The sequence below is a fragment of the Panthera tigris genome, chromosome F2, assembly GCF_018350195.1.
Source record: "Panthera tigris isolate Pti1 chromosome F2, P.tigris_Pti1_mat1.1, whole genome shotgun sequence".
Taxonomy (NCBI): domain Eukaryota; kingdom Metazoa; phylum Chordata; class Mammalia; order Carnivora; family Felidae; genus Panthera; species Panthera tigris.
In genome coordinates this window covers 33,172,638-33,194,307 of record NC_056676.1, presented here as the reverse complement: position 1 = coordinate 33,194,307, position 21,670 = coordinate 33,172,638, and the positions used below count along the sequence as shown (strand labels likewise).

The 21,670-nt window shown below is 36.9% G+C and overlaps 1 protein-coding gene across 1 annotated transcript; it reads right to left on the bottom strand.

Moving 5' to 3' along the window:
- Positions 1–299: 299 nt before the first annotated feature.
- LOC102954460 (solute carrier family 7 member 13-like) lies at positions 300–13,859 on the bottom strand. The gene is made up of 4 exons (XM_015538493.2): positions 13,193–13,859; positions 8,495–8,626; positions 3,652–4,013; positions 300–575 (listed from the first exon to the last, which is right to left on the bottom strand). Exons 1-4 carry the CDS (start codon positions 13,857–13,859, stop codon positions 300–302), a joined length of 1,437 nt encoding a protein of 478 aa, XP_015393979.2.
- Between the last annotated feature and the right edge of the window lie 7,811 nt (positions 13,860–21,670).

Genomic DNA, 21,670 nt, shown 5'->3' with positions numbered 1-21,670 from the left:
TTTTAATGTTTATTTATTTATTTTGAGAGAGAGAAAGAGAGAGAGCTCATGTGCATGCATGTGCATGAGCAGGGGAGGGGCAGAGAGAAAGGGAGAGGGAGAAAAACAGGCTCCATGCTGTCAGCACAGAGTATGACATGGGGCTCAGTCTCACAAACCATGGGATCATGATCTGAGACAAAATCAAGAGTCAGATGCTTAACCAACTGAGCCACCCAGGTGCCCCTGGGTGTATACATTTTAAAGCAAAGATTGAATGTGCTTAGTCATTAACCACTTACAGATTTAGGGTTGCCTATTTACAAAAAGATTTCTTCAAGATGTTTTTTTCCTGTTGAAATACGTTCATCTTGGTCTTCAGGTGGTGAAACATTAAATAATAATTGTAAATAACAAGTGATTTTATCAAAACAAACAGAACGTTGATTAAGGTGAACATGAAGCCTGTAACCCAGAAGTCCACTGAAAATAAAGATAAACCCATAGATATACTCTACTTTAGGAGAATGAATCATTGGTGTCAAAATTAGAAACAAAGATATAGCTATGGATCCAAATACAAATGGCAAACGCACCTGAAAGTAAAAAAAAAAAAAAAAAAAAGGATTAAGATTAAGATTAGTGATGACTTTTTCCTCAAAAGTTCAAAATTTCTATAAACAATGTAAGAACATTCTCTTTCTGTTTGGAACAAATGTTTCAAAACACCAGGGAGAAAACTGCAAATATATTTTCAAATATATTTAAAGAGACAGTCTCGGTAGTATATTATAGAAAGTACATCAATGGCAGACTAAATGAGTGTAAAAAGTGGAACAGTATTTATTTATTTATATTTATTCTATAGTTGTTATGAATGCCTACTCTATTCATCAGATATTGTCAACTTATTACTAAAATAAGTGCTTTATTTTCAAGCATGGGAAAAAAGATACATTATAAGAAATCATTGTCAAAAATAAAAAATTAACTATTCCGTTCTAGTATTAGTCATTGAAGCATTCTTAGTTTTGGGAATTTGGCATAACTGTAATATTTGGTTATAATGCCTCTTTAATTAGGCGTATACCAATTTTTCCTAGAGCAGCACTATTACATAATAAAAACAGCAGAAATGTTGGAATCAGAAAAGCCTGGTTGGAAATGCAAGCTCTGCAACCTTAACTGTTCATTCCTTCAAGAAATATCTACTGAATCCCTATGTGCCACTTGCCATGCTAGGGACACAGAGGTATTTAAGACAGATACAGAAGATTCCTCTCCAGGGAGCTTCGTGCCACTGTTTAGCTGTTTAACTTTGGGCTACTGAATTAATCTGGTCCTCAGACCTATTTGCAGAAGGGAGCCAGAAGGAGGCTCCCTGCGAGTCCTGTGGGGCCCATTGCACCAGCGTCCAGGGCTGCTGTCACTGCACAGTGAGACCCTTGGGGCCCTGCACCCTGTTTCAACTGAAGGAAGCTACATGGTGGGCAGGCAGCCACGATAGATAAATGTGTTCAGAGCTTTTTAATCAAATATTCCTGAAATATGTGTGTCGTTGCCATTTAAGTTGGGGGAAAAAAGGGTCTTTTCCAACCCATTTGCAAAATGAGGTTTTATCTAATGCTGGTCTTTTGAAGTCTTTGTGAGCATTGTACACAGGGCACTTCAGTAAAACGTGCTCAACAAAATGGCATTTCTTTTTTAAAAAAATATTTTTTTAAGATTTTATTTTTAAGTAATCTTTACATCCAATAGTGCTCAAACCTACAACCCTGAGATCAAGAGTCATATGCTCAACCAACTGAGCCAGCCAGGTTGCCCCAACAAAATGACATTTCTTAATTAACTTTAGAACAGTGGTTTGTATACATTTCTTACACTTCTCTGAGGCTAATGGGTTTTTTGAACTGCCTAGTAGAGTACCTGAAACATAGCAGATAGTTACTGCTTATTTGTTGAATAAATAGATGACTCAAATCCAAGATATTGTCATTCACTTTTTTCAAGAGGAGAAATGGCCAAAGAGGGAGCCATTTTGAGGGGAAGAAAGTGAAGATTGTCTAGACTAGTGTGTCTTAAAATACGGTCAGTCAGTGGACTTCTCTGCATAAGAACCCCCAAGATAATTGATAAACATAAACTCTTAGGGCCCAACTGACATCGACTAAATTAGAATTCTCAAGAGTGAGTCTGGGAATTCATATTTTAAAAAGCACACTTAAGTGGTTATTATGGTCACTGGCATGAAACATGGGACTCTCATTTTACTTTGTACACAATCTCTACATGCAGAAAATATCTTAAATGGGCCATTTTGATTGTATTTATGACACAATTAAAGACTTAAACAAACACTATTTGAAACCTCTTAGGATTTACATTATAGCAAGGTATGTCTTACATTACACCAAGGCAAAATAAATGAAAATAAGAGAGAGGGAAATAAACATAGATAAAGAATGAATTTGTTTCACAAAACACATGCCACAAAGCTCCATATAGATTCTGAAAGCTGTCCATCATAAGGTATAAGCAAATCAGTTATTTAGGAGAGGCCCAAGTATTCTTGATGCTAAGATCAGAAAAAATTTCCTTAGTAGGTCCTTTACAGAATAAAATATTCACCAGTCTTTTTAAAATAAATATAACAAAAATATGGGCTCTGGAATCAGACTGTTTAGTTTAAATTCCAGCCCGGTATCTTTTAGCCAGAGTAATTTACTTAATCTCTAAGTTTTAGAATTCTCTTTAGTTAAACTAGGTGACTAAATGAACCTCTGCAGGCTGTTTGACCTGAATATGCTCATGCCTCCTTTTTAACTAATTAATTTTTTAACCTGAGGCTTGAACTCACAACCCCAAGATCAAGACTTGGACACTTAACCAACTGAGCCACTCAGGTGCCTCTACTCATGCCTTCTTCTAATTGACTTTCTATGCTATTGTCAGAATGGTCTTTTCAAATGAGTCTAATTTAATTTCTTATATGTATGATTGCTTAAGTAGTCACTGTGTGCACAAGTGCTCCCATCTGATGGAGCAGCGTGGGGCTAATATCTAGCTTGTGCTTTCTTCACTAGGCTGTGCCTGGGCACAGAGCTATGTCTGCCTAGAGGAAGGGGTGCTTTTGTATATTTTGGATAAAGATACTCTAGGAGCCTACAGGGCCCTACTGACATTACCTAGGAGGTAGTGATTTTATCTTGCAAGTTAAGTTCAGGTTCACAATGTTTATAATAATCCAAACTGAGGCTTAGATTAACATCTTATTGATCTTATTGTAGAAAATGAAGACTCTATCAAGGATATGATTAAGAATGGAATGCCGTATCACCTATGTTGGGTTGTGCACTGAAGAGATGATTTTGAGTTGGGTCAATATTCCCCCCCTTACCCCAAAAGCATTGTTGTCTAGCTCCTGGAAAATAACAAAAGTGATAACTATATTCCTTGTGGAGAATCAATTTTGACCTTTTACTCAATAAGAAACAAGCCAAAAATAGCTCATACAGCCAATTATATACATCAGTAAACTGGAACATAGAGATCCAGATCAGATGTTTCATAAATTGGACTCTAATTGATTAGAAGCATCCCCTATAGGTTAAAAAAGTTATATTCCTAGAAATAGAGTAGAAAGTTAATATTAACATTTTTATCTTGATTTACCTTATAAGGTCTGGGTAGATTGGGGTCCTGGTACCTTAGTTTAAGTAAACCTATCATATATAGCCCTCTTAAAACCCAGGTTGCTAATCCTGAATATTTTATTAAATTGATTAAATCTGAGGCTATAATAAGACAAGAAGCTAAGATGATTATCTGGGTGATAGCAACAGTTGGACTGAAGTAGTTATTAAGCATGGAGAAGATCAAAGGCAGTTGTCCTTCTTGGCTTGCTGTGTAGAGCAGCCTCGATGCTGAAAGCACTGTACAACATATGTTGCTAACTATTGAAGTTGAAATCCCAAAAGAAATGACCCATTGCATGGAAGGGATTACTTTATCCATCCAGGTGACAGCAACAGCATCTAAAAAAAATTTCAAAAGAGTCAGTCACTTTTGCCTCATTGCAAATATGGCAAAAATTATTCACTTCTTCTTGCATCTGTACTCTTTGTAACCTGACTTGGCCCCTTCTTCTGAGAGGGAGTTTCTTTATCAATTCTTGAATATGGCCTCGTGGTCTATTTTGGCCAGTAGAATGCATTGGAAGTAGTAGTTTGCCAGCTCTGAGCCTATACCTTGAGAAGTATCACATGTTGCTTGCTCTCTTGAACCCTGCTTAGCTACCATGTGAACAAGCTCAACCTAGTCTGTGAAAGACAAACCATAGTAATTCTGGAGCCTGAAAATGCATCTTATAGACTTCCAAATACAGGGAGCATAATTGACCTAGGGCCCTGGCTACTGCACAAAGAAATACATTGTGGCATTTCTACCAAAGCCATGCTCCCACAGGTTGTTCCCAGCTAATATCTGTGAGGTAGAGGCACTAAGAGGTACTTATTTATCTGATGGCCAACTTTGGCTAAAGGGCTTCCTGGCAGATGTGCCAAACCTTTCCTATACAGCATATGAGTCCAGGGTGTTTTTACTTATTTTTTCCTCTTTCTCTTCTTCACTTTGGGTCACACTCGCATTGTGATCCCATGGCTCTTCCAGCCTTACTTGGCTTCCTTCTTGGTTTCTCTAACACAAGCATTTCTCTTACTAAATTCATTGCACATTTAATTCTTTCTTGGCATTTGCTTCTCCAAGGACTCAAGCTAACCTACAAGCTGAGTCCCCAAAGAAACAGGAAATCATGGCCAACCTCAATAAAGCTGCTTACCCAAACTGCAAGGGACTGCAGACACACATATGACTCCAACAGAGAACCAGAACTGCCTAGCTGAACTCAATATAAATTGCCAACTTGTAGAATTGTGAACCAAATAAGTGGTGGATGTAAATCAGTACATTTTGGGGAGGCTTGTTTGGCAACAACAGATGAGTGATAGTCACAAATACTATGATTAAAAATAAGAATAGAAGATTTTCAATGGGGGTAAATATAGATGCTTAACTAAGGCAAATAACTGATACTAGAAACATAAGGAATTATGTTATGAGGGCATCAACTATACTGCAAAATTTCTCCAAAATTATTGGCCATTGATTATAATTAAAGTAGAGCTCAAAATTATATGATACGATTGCGTTATCTTTACTACCTATGATGTACTGGTCGTTTTCATTGATAATGTGATGAATTGATGGTGGTTTAGTTCTTTTCTTTTTTTCAACTGCAAGTGCTTTGACACCTACAGTTTTGCCTCTAATAATTTATTTGCGAAGTTGAAAACATTGAGCTTTGTTTTGTAGGTATTTCGGTTCTAAAATTCTGACAATTTCTTATTAATAATGTTAACAACCCTAAAATTCAGAGAGATGATTGAAATTATATTGTAAGTTTATTCACTATACTCCATTTCATGATTTTAAATTGCATTTCAAACCTTCTAAGACTGGAATGAGACTTAGGAGGAACTTGTCAGGGCTCAAAGGATATTGAACTTAGAATCAGTCTTACTGGTGTGACATCCATCACAAGGTAGGCATCTAAGTCAGGCTGGTAAGGTGGCATTGTGGGGGAGGCAGAGATAATAGTGTCTAACCTGGAAATGGTAAGTTGTTTAGAAAGGATGATATGTGGTGAGGGTATTCGTGCACACCTAACAGAAAGTTAGGCTTGCTTAGATCTTGGAGAACCTGCGGTGGTCAGTTTAGAAGTTGGTATTTGTGTATTTGGTGGTGACGGGGTGGTTGCAGCAGGACACAAAACAGAGAGTGTTTAAGCAGGAGAGTGACATGATTAGATTTATGTTTTATAACATCATCTCTAGAGACTGAGTGGAGGCTGGATTGGAGGGAGATTAGAAGTGGGTGTACAAATGAGGAGGTTGTTGCTGTAGCCCGATGAGGAAAATGAGGGTCTAGACACTGAGTGGGCGTGCGGAAGGGGGAAATACCTGACGAGCTGTTAATGGGGTAGAGTTTTACAGGACTTGCTGATTAGTTTGGAAGTGGGTGTAAGGCAAATTACAGTTCTGTCTCTCATTTTAATAGTTAAAACAAAATCCCCTTTAGTGTTACTACTGTATTCCTGTGAGACCAAATTGTGGGAAGGTGTAATAGTAACATGTTATTATGAACTTATCAAAATTTAGGGGCACCTGGATGTCTCAGCTGGTTGATCATCGTCTCAGGAAATGATCTCATGGTTTGTGGGTTGGAGCCCTGTATCAGAGTCTGTGTGGACAGTGTGGAGCCTGCTTGGGATTCTCTGTCTCTCCCTCACTCTCTGCGTGTGTGCTCTCTCTCTTAAAAAATAAATAACTTAAAAAAATTTATATTTTCTTGGGGCATCTGGGTGGCTCAGTTGGTTAAGCATCTGACTCTTGATTTTGGCTCAGGTCATCATCTCACAGTTAATGAGTTCAAGCCCTGCATCAGGCTTTATGCTGACAGTGTGGTCTGCTTGGGATTTTCTCACTATCCCTCTCTCTCTCTCTGCCTCTCACCCCCTCTCCCACTCTCTTTCTCCTCAAAATAAGTTAAACATTTAAAAACTTATATTTTCTTTTCATTTATTTTTTAATGTAACATTTAAAAAATTGTATTTTCCTTTTATTTATTTTTTAATGTTTATTTATTTATTTTTTATTTTGAGAGAGAGAGAGAGGAGGGGAAGAGAGAGGGAGAGTGAGAGAATCCCAAGCAGGCTCCAACCACTTTCAGCACAGAACCTGATGGGAGGCTTGAACCCATGAACCATGAGATCATGACCTGAGCCAAAATCAGGAGTCAGATGCTTAACTGACTGAGCCACCTAGGTGCACCTATATTTTCCTTTTAGAAGCAACATAACATTTTTTGTACTAGTGTCAGAGAAGATGCATAAAACCACCTTTTGACTTTTTGAAACTTGTATAGTTTTTTTTTTCAAAATACATTTCAAAACTTATTTTTGTAAAGGCTTTGCACATCAGACTAATCCTCTTTGTGACCTTTGCTTTGAAAACCCCTCCACTGCAGGGAAATTCTAGTTACCTGAGTATCCCAGTATGTTGGCTCTAGTCACAGCTTCTCCCAAACCACATGCACTATATTTGTACACGGTCAGATACCTCTGTTCCTGTCTTTCTATACAATATTTTTGTAGTTTATGTTTTTATTGGTGTACTACTTGGACTTTATCTAGAATATTTAAAGAGTGAGTTGTATCAGTAAGTGAACTTTCTAGATAACTTCTCTTCTTTCAGGAGTAACTGCCTTTTTTTAAATTAAAATTTGATGGAATTTTTAAAATATATTTCAAATACTACTCTGCCTTTTTAAAGTAAACAATGTAATTTAGCATTTTCTTAAAGGCTTGGTGTTTCCAAAAAAAAAAAAAAAAGGCTTGGTGTTTTCATAAAAGTTTACCAGTTGGTTCTGTGGAAATGTTATTTGGCATTAGAAAAATGATATTTTTCTGATCATAAGTGCAACATGCTAATCATGGAAAATATTAACAATATGAAACAATATAAAAAAGGAAATAAAAACTGTAATTTTATCATTCACATGACACCATTTACTACTAACCTTTTGATATAGCTCTGTTTAGTCACATCTGTGGTGTCTACTATATCATTATTTGTTTTAATATACCTTATTATCTGATATATATTAATGTATATACATACTATTACTTGCATTGATAATAATCCCTCCTAGTGGTGGCGATACAGGGCTTTGATTTGGTTTGTTTGTAAATTGAGGCATTTTAGTGCGGTGGTTGAGAACATGGGTTTTGGAGTTGGACCACCTGGTTTTGAGTGTGTCAGTTACCAGGAATGTAACTTTGAGCACCATACCTAGAGGTATTGGGAAGAGCATTTTTTTTAAGATCAGATCTTGCAACTTGCTGTCCACGTTTACAACCCACTACCTTCAGTAACCTGGACAAGACACATGCTTTTATCATAAGAAGAGCATGATGGAGACCCAGTTTTGGATCTTAACTCTGTCCATTGCTTAACTTCCCTGAGCTAGTTTCCCTACCTACAAAATGAAGAATGCACTGCCAATTCCAAACAGTTATTTTGAGGATATGTATCTGGGTGTGCCCTAAAGGGTAGAAATTCTAACAAAATATCTCTTCTTTGCTTCTTGCTGTGCTTGCTCCTGGTTCTCTTCATCTCTTTCCCCTTTCTCCTCTGCAGCCCTCTCCTCCTTCTCTTTCTCTTTCTAATTCTTGCTTTTCACATTCTACTATCCTTAGATCTTTCCCTTAGCACATGCCCCTTCTTTATAGATCATTTAGGTGATTATTTTTCCTTTCCTTATAAAAACCAAAGCATGAATACATCATGTTTATATTCTTAGGGGTGTATCAAACATATCTACAGTGTACAGGAGTCAATGTTTATTGAGAGTAGGTAGTAGTAGTGACTGGTTTCTCTCTGTCTAGACACATTCATACCTGCAGAGATGATTTCCTGAGGGGTCAAAACTGCCAGGTAGGATATATTCACCAATACGTAAACAACAGCCACCATGGGAAGAACGGTAATCAGAGCTTTGGGAATATTCTCACCGGGATTTTTTATCTCTCCTAAAAAACACAAATAAAGTTATCAGAAGAGGAAGTATTATTGTGGGACTTTTGAAGAGTTCTTTATAATAAAAAGAGGAGAAAGTATTGTTCATGGATCCATGCTTCCTTATCTACATGGACTGATTCTACATTGGTCCTGCACAAATTGTGCCTGAAAGCTTAGATTTCTCATTATTTTGTACTATTTTGTTAAAAATTATTATTCCGAAGTTATCCCATAAATAGACTAATATATTTTTTAAAAAATTTTAACGGGTTTATTGATTTTCAAGAGACAGAGAGACAGAGAGCATGAGCAGGGAAGGGGCAGAGAGAGAGGGAGACACAGAATCCGAAGCAGGCTCTAGGCTCACAGTGGTCAAACACAGAGCCCAACCCAGGGCTTGAACCCACAAACCTTGAGATCATGACCTGAGCCCAAGTCAGACGCTTAATCGACTGAGCCACCCAGATGCCCCATAAAAAGTGACTAATAATTTTAACTGTCACTTTGGGAAACTATAAAATGTTACATTAACACTAACATTTTATTTTCTTTGAGAAAGAGAGAGTAAAAGATAAAAAAGTTTTAACTTGTACCAAATTAATGCTTTCTTTCTCATCTTACTCTTTTCCCACCACTGTTCAAATGAACAGTAAAAAATTCCTTTAGGAATACTGTCTCTTACAACTTGCTTGGTTTTAATGTGGAAAATTTCTTTTGTCCCTAACATGACCAACTTTGGTCACATCCTTAAGACCAGGGAGTATTACCAAGTTTTAAATGTGTCCAGGGAAGCAGTGGATTCTTAGTTTGTGTTTTCTACCATATTCCTGTCTTCAGTGCAGACTAAGACCATGTCTTCTGATCTCCAATGACAGAAGAGCAGCCTGTGGTAGGTGCCCTGCCTGCTTAGACTCTCCTGTTTAGGTTTTCCATAAAGTGACGGGAAAGTTTTGTCTAATGGGCCTTTTCCCGTCTCTTATTTACATTTCTAGCTCGGGCCAAAAGTTACCATTTGTTCTCAGAAACCTTCCTCACGGATCTGGGGAACTGGCCTTTTTAAAAGTTACCCTAGATCTTGCTCTTCAGATCTTTGGACGAGGAGTGGATGCAAATCCGAGCCGGTGGTGCCATTATTAATGCAACTTCCTCTGAGGGTCAGCCAATGCTGCAGTTATCTCCTGGATTTCCTTAGTGCCATGGGAATTTGGAGCAGATTACGAAATCTGAGGGTTTCTTTAAATTGCTGTGAAGATGAATGTGTGTCAAGTGATCCTGATTTTCTACACAGCATGCCATGTCATCTTCCCTGATGCTCCCTTGCAAGAGTCACACAAGTCATATTATGGAAGCAGAGGACTTTTGTTCTTTTGCTGTTATGTGGATAGAACTCAATTCCTGACAGTTGTCTATGTCACTAGAGACTCATTTTAATTTCGTCAGACCTGTTACTGAGATGGATGCACTAATAGTTTTGAGAGCCAATATAATTTCTTATTTCAGACGTAAATATAAAGGATGTATGGTGGTGCTTGGGGTTCAGTGGTGTCCCTTTAGGAAGCCCTAGCATACGAATCTGGACATAAGCTGTCTATTCTGTTTATACTTGGCCAGGAATATGACAGATCAGAAAATCTGAGCACCAAACTCAAGAGAAATAGTTCTTTTTAGCCAGGGTTATGCCTGTCTTTTTTTTTATTTTAAATATCCTTATTTATTTATTTATTTTAAAAATTAATTTAATTATTTTTATTTTAAAATTTTAATTCCAGTATAGTTAAAATACAGTGTTATATTAGTTTTGGGTGTACAGATTCAACAATTCTATACATTACTTAATGCTCATCAAGATAAATGTATTCTTAATCCCCTTCACCTATTTCACCCCTCCTGCCCCCCACTTCCACTTTGGTAACCATCAGTTTGTTCTCTATAGTTAAGAGTCTGTTTTTTTGATTTGTCTCTTTTTTTATTTGTTCATGTGTTTTGTTTCTTAAATTCCACATTTGAGTGAAATCATGTGGTATTTGTTTCTCTGTCTTGTTTAGTTTAGCATTATGCTCCCTAGATCCACTCATGTTGTTGCAAACAGCAAGATTTCATTCTTTTTAAGGCTGACTAATATTCCATTGTGTATATATACCACATATTCTTTATCTATTCATCTATTGATGGACACTTGAACTGCTTCCATAATTTGGCTATTGTAAATAATGCAGCAAGAAACATAGGGGTGCATGTATCTTTTTGAATTAGTGTTTTTGTATTCTTTGGATAAATACCCAGTAGTGAAATTACTGGATCATAGGGTAGTTCTATTTTTAATTTTTTGAGGAACTTCCATACTGTTTTCCACGGTGGCTGTACCAGTTTGCATTCCCACCAACAATGCACACGGGTTCCTTTCTCACCACAAGGATTAACCTGTTTTGGTATACAAGAAGCCAGATGTATAAATTTGGTGTTGTAGACTTACAAATAAAGTTAACAAAGTGGGTAATGGTAGCCAGTCCCGTGCAACTGGCCACAAGATCTGATGGAATTATTACACTTGTTTTATTGGGCCTTTTGCTTTAATAGTCTGCAGAGCCAGAAAATTTCAGTAGACCTTTCAAACACCATATTGATCTGAAGTCATTCACATTTCATTACCAGTGCTAGGTATGGGATGCTCATCCTTAATTCAAGGCTTAGTTTGTTTTGATAACAAATCAAGTCAGGGAGTAGGAGGTTGAGATGAGCAGTCCAAAAAGATCCCAAATTGGGTTTATAGCTGCATTATGCTGTATCTTCAGGTGATGATTACTATCAAGAACCTTCCTGCTTGCTCTAGTGAGATGCTCTACCTTAGAGAGATACTAATATCTGGGTATTTACTTTTGCAGAACACATAACTGCCCACTGTAGGAAAGGGCTTTTTAGAAACTGCTGGAGGAAGTTGGATTCAGTTGTCCAAGGACCGTGGCTCATAACCCAACACAACTGGGGAAGTGAGGTGACTCAGTGGCCCCTGAAGGATGCAGATCCAGTCGGTGACCCATGAAACTCGGCCTTCACATATGTCCAGTATTTCATGTGCTTTTTTAATGTCCAAGCTAGCTGCAAGATGATTGCTATAACAATTCATTTGTGCTAGATAAATTAAAGCCTTATCATTATTTGGAAAACCTTGATATTGGTTTAAAAATTCACTAATTTCACTGCCAGAAATGAAAACATTACCTTTGTCAATTATTAAAAAAGAAAAATGATAAAATCCTTAAAAATTATCTTAATTTTTAATAATCTACATGAGAGAACAAATATCTTAATAATCAAGGAATATCACAGATTTCAATAATTTGAGAATCAGGGCTTCTAAGAAATCATAATGAAAAGTTTTGATAAAATGTTACAGACATTTTAAGCATAAAATCTATACTAGTAGTGTGGCATGTAGGGGAACAAGCTCAAGGTTTTTAAATTTTTAAAAAATTTTTAATGTTTATTTATTTTTGACAGAGAGAGAGAGAGAGAGAGAGAGAGAGACCGAGCACAAGCGGGGGAGGGGCAGAGAGAGAGGGAGACACAGAATCTGAAACAGGCTCCACACTCTGAGCTGTCAGCACAGAGCCTGTTGCAGGGCTCGAACTCAGGAACGGCGAGATCATGACTGGACACTTAATAGACTGAGCCACCCAGGCACCCCAAGTTCAAGTTTCTTATAGAAATTGTTGCAAAGATTTTGCTTGGAAGTTTTATACAACTTCGCTATTTACTATATTTCTTAATATTTTATATTCTTATAATTTTATAAGGCAAATGAAATATCATGAATTGTTTTCTATTTAATTCTTTTGTTTACTCTACGGTGCTATGCATCTATTACCACATTCTCTTGGTACCATAACATTGCAGGGGGCAACATGGCCGTATAGTACATGTGCATAGGGAAACATGAGCATTACAACACTCCTTGTAATTGTGAAAAATTGTAAGAACTTTAAACACATACTAATGTGAAGGTGTGGTAAAGCCATCCTAAAGAATGTTATGCAGCAGTTAAAAAAATGTGTTAGGTCACTAAGAACTGATATAGAAAGATCCTTGAGACGTATCATGGAATCAAAATTAGGATGTGGCATTTTATCATTGCTGGTAGGGTGTGTGTGTATATATATATATATATATATATATATATATATATATATATATAAATCTGTGATAGTCTTATTTTTTACAAATAGATTATATTAATGTATTTCTTACATCACTGATATTTAACTCAAAATGTCTTGAAAAAATGCTAGAATAAAATGTAGTAATGTATGAGAGTGATCTTAATTTCCTTTTGAAAACTTTATATTATAAATTCCCACATTTTGAATAAGGGACATGACCTGAAGAATACTAAATTCCATATTTTCCATATAAATGGTAATATACTGAGGTTTGGTGATGACTAAACTGTGATATATCCAACTAGTCCAAAGAAGATCAAATTGAATTCCCAAAACCAAACAAATCGGCTATATCTTTCTCTATAGAACTGTAGACAAAACTTTAAGCCTGCTACAAAAGTATTTCAGAGATGGATTTACCTGCTATGTTGATCAGGATTGATGTACCAGAATATGCAAACAATCCTTGGAGTAAGGCTTCTGCAATCTGTGAGGCACCAGGAAGTTCAGCGTCGAAAGAATTCTCAAACTTGGCCACATTCTCCTTTTTCCCAATCCCTAACAGTACAATCCCAGTAAGGGAAATGAAGCAGAGGATAGTGATTTTCATCAAAACACTGATAGTTTGAAACCAAGCCACTGTTAGCACCCCTCGAGTATTTAGAAGTCCCAGTGACCACAAAATAGCCAAAGCTAGACATTTCTTTGGTAGCTCTGGAGCTGGGCACCTGGTATAGAAAGGCTGAATTATATAGGTAGATATTATCAAGCTTTGCGTAGCTATTCCTAAGGGATACATAAAAAATTTGATCCAAAGACTGAGGAAAGCAACAGAGGATCCAAGAGATCTTTTGAGGAAATAGTAAGGCGCTCCACTTCTAGGGAAGGTTGTCCCCAGCTCTGCAAGACTGAGAGCGCTGATGATAGTCAGAACAGCACAAGCAGCCCAAATACTCAGGGAGACAGCTATGTTCAGTGAAGAGTATTTTAATACCCCTTTAGGAGACACAAAGATTCCTGCACCTGTTGTGACACAAAATAATAAAATATTTCCATGGAAAAATCCTATTGACCTCAGGAGTTGCATATTTTTTCTTTTTTCTTTTTTTTTATCCTGAAAAGTAATATAAAAATGTCATGTGGATTGCTAACTTTTATACATTTCTGCATGATTCTTCTGCAGCATGTTTTGTTGATTTACATAAGCATTTTATTGCACTTAACTTTGTTTAAAAATAATTAACTTGTGAATCGTTCTAAGATTCTGTAAACTCTTTTAAAGAGTGCCAGAGTTAAAATGTTTCACATGTTAATTATTTAAAAATTCAAACATACCTGGTGATAGTTGCACAACAACACTGTGACTATAATTAATGCCACTGAATTGTACACTTAAGAATGGTCCAAATGGCAAATTTTATGTTATACATATTTTATCACAAGTTTTAAAAAGTTATTAATGTAATATGCCAAATAGCCCCACCCAAGTGTACAATTTAAAGGGATGAGTTATATGGTACATGAATTATATCTCAATAAATCGGTCTTTAAGAAAACACATATGTCGCTGAACAAGTTAGTCACAGCTAATTACGAAAGAAAGATTTAAGTGTGGCCAGAGAATTTTCCTTTGGAAGTATAAAAGTTGATATTATATAACTCTGAGCTAATACTTTTGAAAGTGTATTCCAAACAGAGGAATTGTAGCTTCATGTAAAAAATGTAAACTTTAAGTAGGCTCAGGATTGAATCCCACATCTGACATTTAGTAGCTGCATGATTTTTAGTAAGCTGTTTTATTTCTTTGAATCCCTATTTCCTCATCTGTAAAATGAGGATAATAATTTCATTTTGGGGCACCAGGCGGTTCTTGATTTCAGCTCAGGTAATGATCTCATGATTTGTGAGATCGAGCCCTGCATTGGGCTCTGTGCTGACAGCATGGAACCTGTTTGGGATTCTTCCTCTCCCTCTCACTTTCTGCCCCTCCCCTGCTTTCTCTCTTTCTCTCTCAAAATAAATAAATAACCCTAAAAAATATTTTCATTTTATCATAGAGTCATTTCCATGGAGCTGAATAAATAAACTCTGTGAAACATCTATTAGAGTACTGACCTATCATGGCTTAATAATTTCACTTGTGTGTGTGTACTGATGCCTAACAAATTGCCCCAAAAGTTAGTGACCTGAAAAACATTCTCACACAGTTCCTGTGGGTCAGGAATTTGGATGCTGGTAGCTGGGTCCTTTGGCTCTAAGTGTCTCATAAGGCTTCAATCATCTGTTGACTGGAACTGTAGTCATCTCAAGGCTCCTCTGGGGAACGATCCACTTCCAAGGTCACTCATACAGCTGTGCTTCAGTTTATTGCAGGTTTCTGGACTAAGGACCTCAATCTCTCTTGAACTATTGGCTGAAGACCTGCCATCATTCTTCCTATGAGGGCCTCCTCATAGGGCAGATCGTAGTGTGGCATCTTGCTTGTTCCATCAGGGAGAGAGAGTGTTAACAAGACAAAAGCCTTGGAAGTGACATCTCCTCATGTTTGCTGTATTCCATTCATTGGAAAGGAGAATTCATAAGTCCTGCCCATACTCAAGGGGAGGGGATGACTTTAAGGCATTAATACCAGGAGGCAGAGATCATTTTGGTCATCTTAGCAGTAATTAAGTTGTATGAAATAAAATTATTTTGTGGAAACACTCATTCTTTTATTATAATTAGATATCAATATTGTCCCTGTGGATAGACACAAACCAGCCTATTAATAAATATATTTAGGAGCTTCCAGTCCTGGATAAGATCTCAAATTTAATAATGCAATATCCAAAATGTCCAGGATACAATAGAAAATCATTTGTTATATCAAGAACCTGGGCAATCTCAACCTGAGTGAGGAGAGACAATCAACAGACACCAATATTGAGATGACACAGGTTTTTGAATTATCTGTCAAGGATTTTAAAGTAGCCATCATGAAAATTCTGCAATCAGCTTGTGCAAACATGCATGTAAGAAATGAAAAAGTAGAAGGAGCCAGGAGAGAAATAGAATATATAAAGAGAAACCAAGTGGGAATTTTAGAACCGAAAAATAAAACAAATTAAAAACTCAGTGGGTGTGTTCAACTGCAGAATGAAGAATACAGGGAAAGAATCAGTGAATATGAAAATAGAACAGTAGAAACCCCCAATTTGACAATAGAAAATGAACTAAAACAAAACAAAACAAAAGAATATTATCTCGGTGATTTTTGTGGGAATATAACACAAGAGCTAATATTTGTGCCATTGGAGTTTCAGAGAAGAGGAGAAAGAGGGTAAGCCTGAAAAGTATCCAAAGAAATAACTGGTGAAACTTTCCCAACTTTGTCAAAATATATAAATATGTAAATTTCCCAAGAAAATCATAATCAAACTTCTAAACACCAAAGGTAACATCAACAACAACAACAACATCAACAGCAAAAATTGAAAGCTACACGACAAATGACTTCTCACTTTTTTTTTTTTTAACGTTTATTTATTTTTGGGACAGAGAGAGACAGAGCATGAACGGGGGAGGGGCAGAGAGAGAGGGAGACACAGAATCGGAAGCAGGCTCCAGGCTCTGAGCCATCAGCCCAGAGCCCGACGCGGGGCTCAAACTCACGAACCGCGAGATCGTGACCTGAGCTGAAGTCGGACGCTCAACTGACTGAGCCACCCAGGCGCCCCTGACTTCTCACTTTTAAGGGAAATACAGTATTTCCTGAATAAATGTATTTATTTAGGCCACTACTGTCTCTGAGTCACATGTGTAGCTTGTGCTACTATATATGTGTTAGTACATCTGACATATGTTTTTTCATTAACTCACATTCATTCATCCATTATTTGTAGCAAGATAAAGTACAGAGACATTAATTTACGATTTGTTTTTGTTTTGGTATATTGTTTATTTTAGTCTACAAAAATTTATTGAGCACTTACTATGTGCAAAGCTCATAGCAGGCCAAGACCTATTGTATTCTGGAAAGGACAGACAGAAATACTTTTGTACCTTAGGGGAAAAAGAAGTAAACACACAAGAAGCACGTGTGCATAATACGTCAGATGGTGATTCCTGATGACTGATGATAGTGGTGGTGGCAATGGTGGTGTTTGTGTGGAATGAAAGGGTAAACAATTAATAGATGATAGTTTCCTAAGTACAGGGACACTTGAGAAAAGTGTTAACTTTAACTGAACTTAGTGCAGTTGGAGGTAAATGAGTGTCTTGCTGATGTTTCTGTTTACTGATTCCTGATTGAAGGATGTTCTTAAGCATGCTGTAGCTGACTGGATTATTTCTTGTATAACTTGCAATTTTCTAACTAGAGTTTCAATCATAAGAGAGCTGGATACGAACCAGTCCAAGTATATAAGACTAGCAAGTATTTAAGCTTAGGGACAAGAATATTGGCATTGGAGGTTTGAAGTGATTGAATATGTCATATATGTTGAAAGTAGACCCCACACAACTGCTGATGGGTTAGATGTGGTTTGTGAGAGATGGACAGAAATACAACCTATCAAGGTGTGTGGGCCTGGCAACTGGAAGAATGGAGTTGCCTTTATGCTTTTCTATTGTACAGATACATCTATTTGCCTTTTGGTGAGCATTTTTTCACTATTAAATCCAGTGCAGCAATGAACACCTTTTACAATTTCTTCTTAGATACACGTTTGAGTTTCTCTAGGATATTCATAAGGAGGGGAATTGCTGGTGACACGAAACTGCTGTTTCATTGGATGGTTTCAAATTTTACTCCTTTGCCAACACAGTATTGCCAGACTTAAAGTTTTTGCTGATTTGATGGATGTAAAATTATATTTTAAAAGTATATTAGTCTTTGCCCATATTATACACGTTTATTCTATTTTCTGTATTTTCCATCTTTTATGTCTCTTTCCCTGTTCCTATCTAGGTATTTTATTTTGATGCATCTTCTGGTTCACCAATTATATGTTGTCAAGTTCTTCTCAGGGAAAAGTGGTGCTAAATGGCAAGGTCTCCTCTCTAGGTTTCCTCTGTCTCCAGGACTCTGACTCCTTAAACCCTTGATGCTTTGATTCATTTCTAATTCTTTCAAATAGACATTTTTATATTGTATACAGCTTTTTGTTGTTTTTGGTGGCAGGGTTGTTTTGATTCAAGCTAGTCCACTCAGTTGGAAGCAGAAGTCTCTTCATCTCAAACCTCAGTAAATTTCATTCTCATGCTCAATTGATTAAAACTATGTCCCAATATCTTTGATACTCTACTCTCTATATCCAATCCCTCACCAAGTCTTCTTGATTCTATTTTCAAATCATATCTGTTTCTGATCATATGTCTGATTCTACTACAAGTATCTTGGTCTAAGCCACTGTCATTTTTCTTTTAGGTAACAGCAGAAAAACTCATATCTTCATACTTTAGCCCCTGTCTTTTCCTGATCCATTCTCTATAGGAAAAGAGAATAGTCTACAAGTAAATCTTCTAATGTCTTTTCTTTCGTTGGTTAAATTGAAGCTTAAGTACATCATATTTATTTTCACTTGTGAATTCTAAACATTCACTTGTGAATTCTAAACATTCACTTGTAAATTTGAACATTTTCTTACTATTCTTTGTTGGTGTATAATTAATAACTGATCTTAAACTCAGCTTTATTGCTTAATAATTATTTGCTTAATGATACTAATATATTGATAATGATTTAGTTCATAAAAAATGACAGTTTGGGTGGGTTTTTTTTTTCTTTTCCTTTTTTTTTTTTAAGTTTACTTATTTTGAGAGAGAGAAAGCATGTGCAAAGGAGAGGCAGAGAGAGAGTGAGAGAGAGTATGAAGCCAAACAGGCTTCATGCTCAGTGGAGAACCCGACACGGGGTTCGAACACATGATCTGTGGGATCATGAGCCAAAATCAAGAGTTGGATGCTTAACCAACTGAGCCACCGAGGCGCCCCTCTTTTCCTTTCTATTGTTTTTAAATCCTTTTATATCTAGGACCTACCTTGTAGAGATAAATGTAAAAGAATGGTTATAGCAGTGTTGTTTGTCACTGTAAAAATTTTAAAGCCACGTAAATGTCCATCAATAGGAGAATGAAAATATAAATTTTGCTATATTCACCCAATGCAGTATATCAAAGTGGTCAATATGAATGAACTAGAGATTAGTGTTAATGTGTGTGTTTTGAAAAACATAAAATTGAACCAAAACACCACAAGTCTCACAGTATATATAATATATAGCTTGTAACTATATAATGTTAAAATTTTTAAAATTAAAGCCATATATTATGTATGCATATATACATATGTAATAAAAAATATAATGATATTCAACATGAGGGTTACCTCTGGAGGTATGTGGGGAAATGGAAAGGGAGAGATGCATAGGGCTTTTCAATAATGTTTGTAATGTTTAATTTCTTAAGTTGAGTGTTTATGATATTTATTATATTATTTACTAAATTAAAAAAATGTTTAGTTATTACTTTAATCATCAGTTATAGTCCCAGCTTACAACTCCAGGGGTTTCCTATTGACCTTGGAATAATATATCAGGGGTGTCTGGGTGGGTCAGTTGGTAAAACATCCAACTTCTGCTCAGGTCATGATCTCGTGGTTCATGGGTTCAAGCCCCACGTCAGGCTCTATGCTGATAGCTCAGAGCCTGGAGCCTGCTTCAGATTCTGTGTCTACTTCTCTCTCTGCCCCTCTCCCATTCATGCTCTCTCTCTCTCTCCTTCAAAAATAAACATTAAAAAAAAGTAAAAAAAGAATAAAATAGCAACATAGATGGTCTATGAGAATCTATAAGATCAGTTTCCTGTCTGTCCAATCTCTTCTTATTCCCCTCTCCTCTTGTTCAGACACTTCAAATACTTTATTCCTCACATCCTCCACCAGTTCCTAGTTTTCTTGCTGTAAGCAGGTTACTTTTTTATGTATGTTCATTTGTAAAATGTGGATAATAAAAGTACCTATGTTGTTGGGTTGTTGTGAGGATTAAATGTATTGGAATATAAAAAGTTCTGGAAACAGTACCTGGCATATAGAATATGCTTAAAGGTCACTGATGACATAATTGGAAGGACCTTTCAGAGGAAGTGATATTTAAGTGGCAGAGATTGAGAGAGAGGAGAATTCTATTTTTTTTTTAATTTTTTTAATGTTTTATTTATTTTTGAGACAGAGAGACACAGAGCATGAGCAGGGGAGGGGCAGAGAGAGAGGGGGACACAGAATCCGAAGCAGACTCCAGGCTTTGAGCTGTCAGCACATAGCCCGACGCAGGGCTCAAACTCATGGACCGTGAGATCATGACCTGAGCCGAAGTCGGGCACTTAACCGACTGAGCTGCCCAGGTGCCCCGAGGAGAATTCTCGACAGAAGGAAGAGCATATGAAAACCCTCTTAGATGAAAAACAACTTGGTGTTCCCATGCACTGAAAGATGGGTATTGTGGCTGGAGTGTTAGTGAGTGAAGGGGCAAGTGACAGAGGAATGATCAAGTAGGGTCTTTTAGTTTATAGCTTACAAAGTTGTATAATAATGGGTGTTGTATTTGTACTGTAAACTCAGGAAGTCCTGATTGGGGTAACTTACCTCTGAAGTGGTCCATAATGATCCCTGCCTCCTGGTATTCACTACTTTTCTGTAGTTTCCTCCCATATTGTGCTAGCACTAGTGTTGGTCTGTGTGACAAAAGGATACAGAAGAGTTGGTATGTCAATGTTAAGATTATATGATAAATTATGTTATAAAAGACAATGAACTTCTGTTCCCCATCCCCTCTAGGCCCCTCCCGTCCCCTCCTCTCCTCTTCTTTTTCTCTTTTTCCCTGTCTTTGGGGGAGCCATTGGCCAGGTCATGAGGACATTTTATGCAGAAACACACCAGGTGAGGAACTGAAGCCTCTTGTCAAAAGTTTGTGAGTGAGCCATCTTGGAAGAGGAGCTTCCAGCCCCAGTCAAGCCTTCAGATGGTTGAAGTCCTGGCCCACATGATTTAAATCTTGATATATTCAGACCCATTCAGCTAATGCTCTCTCAAATTCCTAATAGGCAGGAAATATGAAATAATAAATGTTTGTGGTTTCAAATCACTGAGCTTTGAGGGTGGTTTGTTACACAATAATAAATAAGTAGTGTACCCAGCATTGCTACAGTAGGAACTTCAATAAAGCTAGGGCAAAATGGATGGGATCTGGTGAGTGTGATGTAGTAGTGGGTATTGGAAGGAATAAATTAGAGGTCCCATAAGGTACCCAGGAAGTATCTCTGCACTTAATTAACAGGAGGATTTATTTTACATCTTCCTAGCTGGTGAATTAAAGATTGTGAATACATTCCTGTTTTTGTTGCTTTAGGAACTGGACAGTTCAGAATACTGTAATTCTCAGCATTAGTGACTCCTTGTCGAGTCTCTTCCCATTTAAGGTGACTGGGCTTGGAACCTGACCAACGGAGTGATTGGCTATGCTGAGGTGAATTAGTTTTGTCCAGCTCTGGTGTCCACTTGAAGTTATGGAATCAATATAGTATTTAATCTCCAAAAGTCAAATGTTTGCATTTTTTAGTGTTCTGTGGACTCTCCAAAAAGAGGTAAAGGCATATAGTAATACTTCATGCCTGTCTATGCTGAGTTTCCAGGAATTATTTCATTTATCTTTACTCCAATTGACCTTATTATTGTCTTTATTTTAGAGATAGTAAGTAGGCTCAGAGAACTTCTATAACTTGTGAAATGTCCACATATCATGTTGAAGCCAAGATTTAAACCTAGGTCTTTTGATTCTAAATTTCATTCTCTAAACGATTGCTCTTTCCTACATCCCCACAGTGGTCAAAAACTCCTTCCCAATAAGTGGTAAGACTGAAAGTT